This window comes from Manduca sexta, chromosome 5, assembly GCF_014839805.1.
Source record: "Manduca sexta isolate Smith_Timp_Sample1 chromosome 5, JHU_Msex_v1.0, whole genome shotgun sequence".
In the NCBI taxonomy this organism is placed as follows: domain Eukaryota; kingdom Metazoa; phylum Arthropoda; class Insecta; order Lepidoptera; family Sphingidae; genus Manduca; species Manduca sexta.
Window position 1 is genome coordinate 2,144,769 of NC_051119.1, and position 12,799 is coordinate 2,157,567.

Below are 12,799 nucleotides of genomic sequence, written 5' to 3' on the forward strand. Positions count from 1 at the left end.
TACATGTTTTGATGGTTTTATTTGACGCGTGGGCAGCTGGTGTGAGGAAATGAGTAGTGAATGAGAGCGCAGAAGTGGATGTTGTGAGACCACGTACAGGGAGCGTAGTGTGTGACGCGCGGGCTGGTGGAGTGACGAGCAGAAGGTAGTGGATGGGAGCGCATGAGCGAATATTGTGAGACCACGTACAGAAAGCATAGTGAGCGACGCTCGGGGCAGTGGAGCGACGAGCTGAAGGTAGTGCATAAGAGCTTAGGAGCGAGTGTTGTGAGACCACATACAGAAAGCATGGTGAGCGACGCTCGGGGCAGTGGAGCGACGAGCTGAAGGTAGTGCATGAGAGCGCATTAGCGAGTATTGTGAGACCACGTACAGAAACATAGTAATCGACTCTCGGGGCAGTGGAGCGACGAGCTGAAGGTAGTGCATGAGAGCGCATTAGCGAGTATTGTGAGACCACGTACAGAAACATAGTGATCGACTCTCGGGGCAGTGGAGCGACGAGCTGAAGGTAGTGCATGAGAGCGCATTAGCGAGTATTGTGAGACCACGTACAGAAACATAGTGATCGACGCTCGGGGCAGTGGAGCGACGAGCTGAAGGTAGTGCATGAGAGCGCATTAGCGAGTATTGTGAGACCACGTACAGAAACATAGTGATCGACGCTCGGGGCAGTGGAGCGACGAGCTGAAGGTAGTGCATGAGAGCGCATTAGCGAGTATTGTGAGACCACGTAAACATAGTGATCGACGCTCGGGGCAGTGGAGTGACGAGCTGAAGGTAGTGCATGAGAGCGCATTAGCGAGTATTGTGAGACCACGTACAGAAACATAGTGATCGACGCTCGGGGCAGTGGAGCGACGAGCTGGCGGTATTGGATGGGAGCTCAGACGCGAGACATTACTGGAAACTTAGTATGTAATAGCCTAAGCGTATAATGTACAGGAAGTTAAGCTTGACGTGGCGCAGCGATAAATCAATTACCCACTCCCGCCGCGGGATGAAATATATATGATAGTAACTCACGAAAAACAACGATTAATAGTGTTTTGTCGTCAAGTAATGTGAAAATATAATCAAGATGTAAAAGAATATGTGAAGTCAAAGTGGGTGTTGTATAAGAGGATATTTTTTATCATAGTAATAACGTTTCGAAATTGTATTTGGTAAGTAAATCTTAGTCTAATGGCAACGTCTGTGACCTGTAAATTCTAAGGTTTGGGCTCGATTTTATGGATCAGATAGGGGATCTATATATTACATTTTATAATATATATTTTTAGAACTTTTTAAGGGGTACAATTCTGTCATACATATTTGCTGCACAACTAACGGTTTACGCAACGGAAGCTCTCAAAAGGTATAATTTTTTTGCAACATTTTTCATTGATGCTCCGCTCCTATTGGTCATTCCACGATGATGTAGCATATAGGCTATGTGTGTTGGATCCAATACTAAACGATTATAATTCGAAGCAATAGTTCTTAAGTTAACCGCGTTCAAACAAACAAACTCTTCAGCTTTATATAATACTGTAGATTACGAGGGGAATTCCCACCCGATACTAAAAAATAAGGCAATTGCTTTTTTTCAATTCGACCAGTAGTTCTTGAGATTAGCGCGTTCAACGAAACAAACTTTTCAGCTATATATAATAGTTCCCAGAAGAGATCACACAGTCAACGACCCGATAAAAATAAGGCAAATGTTCTCACGTTTGATATTATTTTTACATAAAAATATTTACAATATTCGAATATTTTTTACCTATGAAAAACATATATTTATATCCCCAAAATGTTCTCAGATAATATTCTTCTTAAAGTAAACAAGAATTTGCTTTACACTAGAAAATTATTTGGGATAACTCTTCGTCTAATGGTAGTTTCCACTTAAAATGGCCATTTGTCAAAGCCTTAAGACGAGATACGACCTCAAAAAATAACGTAAGACATCAAAATATGATATATTTTAGAATTTATTGTGTTTGTTTAGGTACAGTGATAGTAAATCGATTTAGAATGTTTTTTAGAGAATTAGAAAACACCGGAATTCCAATAGGGAAGATGGTTGGATTGCACAAGCCTGGGATCCTGTTCTACATTTAATTTAATCGGAACCCAAAAGACCGGCTCAGCGATCAGACTTTAAGACACTGTGAGCTCATTCTGCGTAGATTTAAATATTAAGTCACTGGAAATATAAATTAATATACCTACAAGTTAGAATATCTTCATTACACCTAAGTTATAAATATGTTGCAACATTTGAAATAATTTTGTAACCTTCACAAAAAATACGTTACGAATCTCCTTTGTCAAAATACATTTGAGAGTCGAATAGTTAAAATATTAATTAAAGCCAATCATTTATTATATCTTTTTAAAAGTGGCAAAAACAAGTTTTTACACGACTTACGCGAAAATTCACACAAAGAAACATTTATAATATACTTCCTCCAATCAATGACTTGTCAATAACACGAAAAGTAAACTTCTCTGATGTTTGAACGACATTTTTTCCATTACCTAACAGCCGAATAAAAAAAAACACCGAAAACTTATCACAATGCATTTTGAGGGTAAAATGAGAGCGGCGTAAATTACATTTTATATCATTTTTCTCACGAGCAATTTACTTTGTAAGACTTTGATGTTGACTGGAAGTGAGAAAATTTGTTTATTGTAATTAATGAAGTGTAATTTTTTCTTCCGTGTTCTTTGTCAGTTTTCTGTTCAAAGCTTTTACGTGTTACTTACAGGTAATTGCATTAGCATACGCGACTCACGGTATGCTTTCTCTCTCTCTTCTGAGCTCTCATCTATTACTTTCAGAGCGTTGCTACACCGGTCCGCGCGTCACTCACTGCACTCCCTGTATGTGGTTTCACAACACTCACTCTTGAGCTCTCATCCACTACCTTCATTTCGTCGCTCCACCGCGTCACACACCACACTCCCTGTGCATGGTCTCACAACACTCGCTCCCGAGCTCTCATCCACTACCTTCAGCTCATCACTTCACTGGCACACGCGTCACACACTACACTCCCTATGCATGGTCTCACAACACTCTCTACTGAGCTCTCATTCACTACCTTCAGCTCGTCGCTCCTCTAGTCCACACCAAACATTACCCTATACTTAGCCTCACAGCAGCTCTTGAGTCTATCTTAAGTCACGGCTCGCATATCACAATGTCTCATTCCGAGCAGATCCACTACTAGCTAGTAAATTAGTTTGCTCACGATAGTGTGAAAGCAAGTGGTTATACCGACGTTACTGCTGAACATTTGTTTACACTCAAGCTCAAGTGTTTGTTAATAAACAACCGCTTTACCAGAGTTGCGAACCCATATGTGCAGAGCATAGATTGGAATTAGGTAAAGTGGGGCTTTGATAGCATAGATATTAAAGTCAAGATAGTGGCTTTTAACGGTTAGGTTTTGTCGAAGTTTAAATGAGGTTTGGTTATGTTTTACTTCTTGGTTTAATGTAAATGATAATGGAGTGTCTCATGTTTGTATTTCTGTTGAGATAAGTTAACTGCTAAATGTAAACTAGGCTCATCTTTATATGGCACAAGAGTTGGCACCGAAACACGACTGGCGCGAACGATCAGTAAAGTTATTTTTAGTACAAGCGGTGTCTCCAATAAAAATCATTTTATAAACCTATTTGCCTTCCCACTTTCAATACAATTATCTGTATAAAAAGTGAAATAAAAAAAGGACCAGATAAAATGATTTCAATAATTTTGACAACTTCCTTTACATTGAATTACGAACTCTGAACGAGTCTGACTTGGCAGATTAGTTTCCGTTTCCTTCTAAGGAATATTTTTATTCGATATTTAAGTAACATTCTTTTTTGCATGAAGAATTTCATAAATTATTTTGATGTGCTATTTACGCGTGTGATATATTATGTCTCGTATGTTATTAAGTTTTATTGACATTTTAAGTTTTTGAGTTGTTTACAGCGTTCTTTGCATGTTACATTTATTATTCTACATTCTACAAAGATAGCCACTTAATCATTCGAAAAACGCTTATTTTAATAGCCCTTGGTGTTGTTTTTTTATGTCACCAACTGTTATTTAATTTTATAATGTAAACAACCATAGATAGTAAATCTTATAGATTAGTTAAAAACGTAAACCATACAACAAATTAAATAAAAATATTTGATGATTCTCGACAAACTTAGCAATTAATACTGTTTCCAGGAAGGCTATCCGTTTATTAAATCCATCATGCAACATGGATTTTGTTTACATATGTTTTAATACTCTTTGGTAGCGACCTAAGCCAGGGTATAAAGCATTCGCCCGTATTCGAAAACAATACTTTAGAGACGAAAGTGCACCCGAACGCATAGTGTCATCAATTCCATAGTTTCCTTTGGCTTTGTTTTAGAGGCTTAGTTCAGCTTTGTTTATCTGACAAACAAGTCAAGTAAAGTTATGCGCCAATCTTGTATTTATTTGGTATTTATTTCGTTATCTATATTAATACGTGAAGCAAAACTTTTTACAGGAGACTCCTTTGTGTGGAGGGCACAGTTAGTCATTGACATTAGTACGTAGTGCATAGATATCGATGGTTAAAGTTTATATGTAGTAGGAGTGCAGAAAACCAAAAATACATTAGCATATTATATGAAAATAATAAAATATCTTTAATTTATAAAAACATTACACCCTCTAACATTTGACACACATTGTTTGTTCATGAATAAAGTCTGCGGTCATACTGAGATTAATATTATTTATCTTTAATCTATGGTCTTACTAGATTACTATTAATACGTGGACAGTAAACGTAGGCATTTTTAAGCACATTGTGAGAGATTTGGCATGATTAAAGTTTACATAAAGGAGGGCAGAATGCTTTAAGTAGGTATAGGTAATGTTTGTTACAAGTATATTAATTTCGACAGTCGAATTTTAGTCACTGGACTACACTAGTTATCATAAATAATTCAAATGAATTAAATTTTGAAATTACGCCTCCATCGTTGTTCATATTTAATGTGATTATTAAAAAATATTGTTTATAATGTTAGTAATTTAGTCCTGCGAGGTCATTAATATTTTACAATTAACAACCCTGTATAAGAACAAAAAAACAATATGGCAATTAAATAGTTTCTTTGCTTTTGTTATGTAAACAGTTAGCGTGCTATTGGTCAATATATTAATTCCATCTACAAACATAAATAAGCATAAAACCCAAGAAAATTTTCTTAATCCATTAATTGTAATTTAGCCAAGCAAAAGCAGTTCGAAGCAAAAAGGCTTTAATTTCCATAATATCCTTTCCTCGACTGCCAACCCATCACGTTTACTGCAAGCCGAACACAAAAAATCTGTCTAAGGGAAAGGAACTCAAATAATTTTCCCTAGACGCGAACATCTGTCGTTTAAAAATGGAACAAGCGAAGAGCTAAAAGAGATTGCATTCCATTTATAGTCGCTTTGTCGATTTTTGTTTAAAAATCTTTAAACGATTCTTCTACCTTTAGCACGCTCGTTCCTGGGCTCTTCCTCACTACCTTCACCTCATCGCTCCATCGGCCTGCTCGTCACACACTACGCTCTCTATACGTGGTCTCACAACAATTACTCCGAGGCTCTCATCCACTACCTACAGGTCGTCCCTCCACCGGCCCGCGCGCACAAACACACGCGTGCGCACGAACACACACGGGCACGCACGTATACGTTTTATAGCCCTGATAGATTAGTATGTCTTCTTGACTGACGGTAAACGTGGGCCCTGCACGAGGTCTCACAATAGTCGTTCCTGAGCTCTCATCCACTACCTTCAGCTCGTCGCTCCACCGGCCCGCGCGTCACACACTACGCTCCCTGTACGTGGTCTCACAACACTCGCTCCTGAGCTCTCATCCACTACGTTCAGCTCGTCGCTCCACCGGCCCGTGCGTCACACACTTCGCTTTGCACAACCGTCTCTAACCCTCAGCTTGTAACTTAACCCTTATTTTTACGATAGAATGATAGCAGGCCGCGTCCCCTGGGCGCGACGTCGCTTACCTGGGCTAAATCCCAGGCCATTGCGACCCCTACTTGTAACGTTTGCTCTAAGGAAATAGGGTTAACTGTCTTCCCTTTGACGCACAAATGGACAGGAATTTTTTACCGGCTTTTGTGTTTAAAACATTGTTGTAATTAATGTTGCTGTTAAGGTTTTACATTGCTTTGTATTAGGGGAGTGGAAGATTGGTCGTTTCTAACCCACTGTTGTATTTTGCCTAAACATTATAGACGGTGTAATCACTTAAATTTGGGTTGTAGATGTTCAACTGTTTATTTTACGCAACGAGTAAATTTCTGGGAAAATAAATTTAATTTATTACGTATTTTAGTCGCATTTACCTTGACAGGGAATCTTTAAGAAGTTTTTGATATTCGTTTTTCAAGCCAAGAAAGATAGATGTGAAGATTGTGTTTATTACTAGCCTTTGCTCACGGATTCACCCGCGTTAAAGAATATTTCGGGATAAAAGTCCAGCTATATATTTTCCCAGGATATTCTATTTCCATACCAAATTTCGTCGAAATCCGTTATGTAGTTTTAACTAAATTCATCGGATTCCATCAGACAGATTCGACGGGAGACTGTGTTACAAATTACAATAGGATACTTTTTGATCTTTTTCGGAGGACCAATTTCGTCATACATAATTGATGTAACCTAAACCAATTACGAAGCGCACGCAACGAAAGTTTGCAAAAGGAATAAATTTTCTGCGTTTTTGCAACATATTTCATTGATGCTCCCCTCCTATTGGCAAACGCGTGATATTATATAGCCTATGGCCTCCTCGGTAAATGTGCTGTTCAACTTTAAAAGAATGTTTTAATTCGAACCACTAATTCCCGAGATTAGCGCGTTCAATTGAAACTAACAAACTCTTCAGCTTTATATAATGGTATAGGATTTATATACAGGGTCATTTTGACATTACGTTACTAAATGAAACCACATACTCGTCTTCACTTTTGCTGACATTGTGCCAAAAATCATCCATTAATGACAAATATTTTTACCAAATAACCTGATTTTAGTTTTCTGATTTTTTGATCATTTTGTAGTTTAATGCAAATATGACGTGTGCGTGAGTGTATTTCTGACTGAAAGTATAATATTGCCGCTGCAATGAATTCTCTTAGAGTAGTAGTAGTGGCATTAGGGCGATTAAAATTAAAATTACTAACCAAAATTTATTTCGTTTGAAACTTACACTTTTTTATTTCACATCCACGGCTATAGTAACTTTTTGTAAAGCATTATTTCCAAGTAGATAACTATGTGGTTTCATTTAGTAACGCGATGTCAAGATGACCCTAAGAAATGACCCATAAAACCCATTAAAGAAAAATATAAATTGAATAATACTTATCCAATTTAGGTTAACAATAATAATTTTCTTTAGTAAGGAAACCAAATAATGGAAAGCCGACTTTGCTGTTCGACTAATGGATGATGTATTTTCCAGACTCTATCAATTTAGGTTCTGTGTTAGCAGTTCCACATATTTCATACAGATCAGCCGAATATCGGGTTTCCAATGTTACATTTTCGAATACTATAATTACAGGTTATTTGACTTTGGAGTAAGCAGGAGTACATTGTAGAAACTTCAAAAACCTCCTTCAATTGTCTTAAAAAATATATTTTACTGGTGGTAGGCCTCTATATGTGAGAATCCGCCTGAGTAGGTACCACCGCAATGTTTATTTCTACCGCCAAGCAGCAGTGTTTAGTCAATGCTGTGTTTCAGTTTGAAGGGCATTGTAGTGTACCTAACTACTGGACATAATAAGACTTAACATCTCATGCCTCAGGACGGCGAGCGCAGTGGAATACTAAACAATACTTTATAATTTAAGGTGTTGGATAGTGTTTTTTCTGTTTATGAGCGGTCGTATCGCTTACCATCAGGCGAAACCAAGCTCGTCTCGTCATACAAAGAAAAAAATCAATGTACTCTCTATTTACGAACAATAACAATTAGAATTTGAAACCGTATTTTACTTCCAACGAAACAAAAATATTACGATACCTAAAACTAAATGCGCAAACATTTCGCCTAACACAGAAGTCCAATTAAATTAAAATCGCTTAACAAAGAAAGGCACTCAAAACCGAATAAAGTTAGATGCGTCCGAAACAAAAATGGTGTCAGACTGAAATCGTCAGATATTTGGTTATTTTTGTTTATTGAGGTTTTTTCTTAATAATTTCACAAATTTTGTTTATTTCGCATTAATGTAACTTACTTTATACATATGTAAAGAAAAATATATTTTTCTTGAATTTAAATATTCTAGCGCATCAAATCTGTATTGTGATAGTTCGACCATAGAACGATTCTGTATGAAGTATATTTTATGAAGCATTTAGCTGTCAAGAGAAAACAATTAATTTTGTTACATATGATATGAAAAATAATTAATGTAATGGTTAAGTATTTTGGAATCGACATTGTGATCAATAACATTAAATGTCGTTTCTTTGCTTACAGGTAAAGTTTTAGTAGTAAATACTTTTGTTTAATTAAGTGTATTATAACCATAAATTTACCACAATAAATCTTTGCTTACAGAGAAACTCAATTGTGTTTTGATTGCGTCGACCAATTTAACAAAAAAACGATATCTTATACATATTATATTGTATTTTTCATGGGGTGCGGGGGTCGAAAACGGGGACGAGGTTCCGCTTTTTGATACGTGGCCCCGCTTCCCTGTTTATTGAGGTGTGGCTTCAAAAATATTAAGGCGATACCTCAAGGTCCATTTTCATACATTTTGTTTCACCTTTAATCTGGGTAACTAAACAAGTATTGGCAAGTAAAGAATTTAAATTCACGTCTAGTTAGTGATTAGTTCTCGCAGTTGAAAGAAAAACGTAAAAATAATTAATAATCATGGATATTTCTGCCTTTAAAATTTCGTCATATTAAATTTTAAAGGCCGAAATATTAATTATTAATTATTTTTATTATTAATTATTTTTACGTTTTTCTTTCAACTGCGAGAACTAATCACTAACTAGACGTGAATTTAAATTCTTTACTTGCCAATACTTGTTTAGTTACCCAGATTAAAGGTGTAACAAAATGTATGAAAATGGACCTTGAGGTATCGCCTTAAGTATGATTTTCCTATCAGGTACATATTAGAGGAGTTTGGGGTTAATTGGAACAGTATTGGTAAAACCGTCTAGTGTGACGTCGATTTACATAATGTAATCCACAATATTCTCAGACTAAAGTTTATTTATGTAGCTATCGAACAGTACTGAATTAAATAATATTAAATTATTTACTTTATGTATCAAAAACCCAATAAAACATAAAAATATGAGACGTATTCGGAATGACATTTAGCTCTGATCATCAAATTTCCACATCTAACACTGCAACAGCGAAAAATAGCGGACATCGCCCCACGCCCTTCCTAAAATCACTAAAACCCCTTATTTCCATCGTTGGTAAATAAAAAAAAACTATTATAAACAAGTTTGTCAATATTTTATTTAAAAATAAACAGCAATCTCTTAATGAATTTACATAGACCAAGTCTTGTATTTAACATAATTAAAATTTTATTTTATTATTAAAAATCAGACTTATACACAAGCTTAAAATTACATAAAAATAAAATTCCAGGAAATTATCACAGGATCATAAAGGCTACATTTATTCCTGTAAAACTACATTACTGTTAGGTTATCCTTTTTTCTTCTTATTGCGGTTGTTGTGTAGGTTTTACTTGGAACGTTACATAATAATATAGTTTATTCTATCATAATACCTATAGTGAGTACAATTTTGAATGCTGTGTCTACTTTGTAATAATGATGTAAGTATTAAGACTTAATTTTTCTTATAATTACTTTCTATATTGTGTTGAATGGCACACTATACATAACTACACATAACACTATTTGGACGGCATCGCGCTTACCATCAGGTGCAGTGCAGTTATTATGCCGGGACAAAATAATTTTTTTTTTTTTTTTAATTTAATAGCTTATGATTAATAGAAGAGCTCCTAACTTGAAATTGGGATAATGTACAATTGCCATTAAAAAAAAAATAAAAAAAATATAGTAGACCTAATAAAAAAAAACTACTTACCCAGTTTCGTTTTTATCGAAAAAAGTTATCAAGCGGAGGCAATCACAAACAGAATCTAGATTGATATAAAGTAAATACCTACCTATTCGATTAAAAGAAACTTGAAAATTTCTGCTATTTTAAAAATTCTTTCATAGCTACATTTTCCCCGAGTTCCTTTTTTATCCCGGAAATGAACTTACGGTAATCGCGAGCTAATGCAAAAGTACTATTAACACATTTGTGCTGTTTGTTGTCATGGAATTCTGTTTATGCAATCAGTTCAATTCAGGTTCAAAGAAGTTTTGCTATTAGCAATTCTGTCGCGCGTTTGTATTGCTTTTGACGCGTGATAATAGTAATACTGAAGCGGCTTTACGAAATGCGCGACAACATCGCTGCAAAAAGTGGCAATTGGCTCGTATCTGCGGAGCCTTATATCTATATATTATTATCCTACACTTTTGCCTACTTCTAAATAGGCAAAAAGTAGTGAAGCTATGTAATAATAATATGACTGTTTTTTTTTTCTATCTGCGCTATGGCGATTTATGTTTAATACAATGAGCCACGCCGTTGACCATAATACTGTTTTATGTAATGGGTACAATAAGTATGTAAACTATGTTATAATCATACATAAGTATGTAGACATAATAATACCTACTGACATAGTTTATGGGTCTTCAATTTTCATGCACTAGATAGAATAAACATAGCGTATGCCGTTCCCATTTATGCGTTAACAACGTACCTAAATATTTTTTATTTCCTATTTCATAAAAGTATTATTGTTTATGAACAAGTAATAAGTCTTATATTTCTTTATTTTCTCTGAATAGCTACAAACATCTTAACATTCTCAACATCAGTAATCTTTAGAAAATAACAAACAAGGCTGTATAATACAGCTTCCTTCACTATTTTTGACATTGACGTATGAAAACTTCAAGTGCAAATGTTTTTATTTATTTACGTGTCAAGCTCACACAAACTATGGATAATTATCAAGAAGTGTACAAATCTATTTGTCGTGTGTGTTTATCGCATTCATCATATCAAAATATGGTGTCTTTATTTGATACTTCGACCAATGACAAATTAAGTTGTTACGGAAAGTATGTGGTTACTTTCGCTAACATTATACTGCAAATTGACCATAATTTACCCGCTATGATGTGTAAAAAACTGTTTATCATTATTAAAGCAAGCCATTATGTTCAAATACAAGTGTGAAAATAGCGATTTGCAACTCCAAAACTTGATGAGAATCAATAATTCAGGTAAAGATCATAAAGAATTGATATGTCAGTATACCATTTTCAAACACTATTTTCCTGAAGAATGTGTGCCTACCAGAAGTATCAATAAGTCTAATGGAGGAACAACATATAATAGTGACAAGAAAACGAATGCAATTGTTCTAAATCAAACTGAAAGTGAATCAAAACCTTTGCCTCAAGCGAATGAAGATTCCGACTCCAACTGGGGTCAAGGTAGCCTCAATGATGTTCCAGTTACACATAATACAGACCCAGAGACCAAATTTGACGAAACCCATTCTGATTCAGACGATGCACTACTTAATAAATTAGAAAAAATCATAAGTGCTGACATGCATAACATAAACACTACAGTTTACAACTACAGATACAAGAAATTGACAAAACGAAACACGAGACGCATGAAAAGAGACTTTAAATGCAGTCTATGTAATCTACAATTATCAAATCGACTGAGATATGACCGTCACATGCAACGGCACAATGGCTGCAGATTTATGTGCGAAGGATGTGCTAAAGCGTTTCCTACAAAATGCGAGTTGAATGTACACCAAGTAGCAACCCACGGCATCGGTCCGTACCTACAATGCAATCACTGCTCATTCAAAGCTGCAAGGAAAATAACTTTGATCGAACACATACGTCTCCATACGGGTGAACGGCCATACACTTGTGAGAAATGCGGTCTAACGTTCCGTAGAAAAGCTTTATACCGTAACCATCTTGTATACCACAGCGAGAAGACATTCCAATGCTCCCATTGTCCAAAGAAATTTTACCGTCACTGCGCTATGTTGGCTCATATGAATAATATACATGAGAGGAAGTATCTTTATATGTGTAATAAATGTGGCATAACATACACAAAAAATATGACAGTTAGACGGCATTTGACTGAGAAACACGGTATACCTAGAGAAATGCAGGGAAAAATTCCTAAAGTTAGGAAAGGGTCAGGTTTGGATTTGCCAGTGAAATAGTTTGGAATTAAGGCTTTAAGAAAGATATTTTATGGTGTAAGTTATAGTAAGAGGATATTTCGGCCTTTAAAATTTAATATGACGAAATTTTAAAGGCAGAAATATCCATGATTATTAATTATTTTTACATTTTTCAACTGCGAGAACTAATCACTAACTAGACGTGAATTTAAATTCTTTACTTGCCAATACTTGTTTAGTTACCCAGATTAAAGCCGAAACAAAATGTATGAAAATGGACCTTGAGCTACCACCTTAAAGGCTCAAATTAGGTACACTAGATTAACTTCATTTATCATTGAAATATAAGCTTTATTTCATGATACATAGGTACCAATACCACAAATAAAAACAATGCTCTTATGTTGTTTGAATATTATTGTC

General features: G+C 35.4%; 1 protein-coding gene across 1 annotated transcript; it reads left to right on the forward strand.

The window, feature by feature from the left end:
- Positions 1–11,100: 11,100 nt before the first annotated feature.
- On the forward strand, positions 11,101–12,446 carry LOC119191555 (zinc finger protein 721-like). Its single transcript, XM_037445447.1, has one exon. It carries the CDS (start codon positions 11,369–11,371, stop codon positions 12,413–12,415), a length of 1,047 nt encoding a protein of 348 aa, XP_037301344.1. The 5' UTR covers positions 11,101–11,368; the 3' UTR covers positions 12,416–12,446.
- The last annotated feature ends 353 nt before the right edge of the window (positions 12,447–12,799 follow it).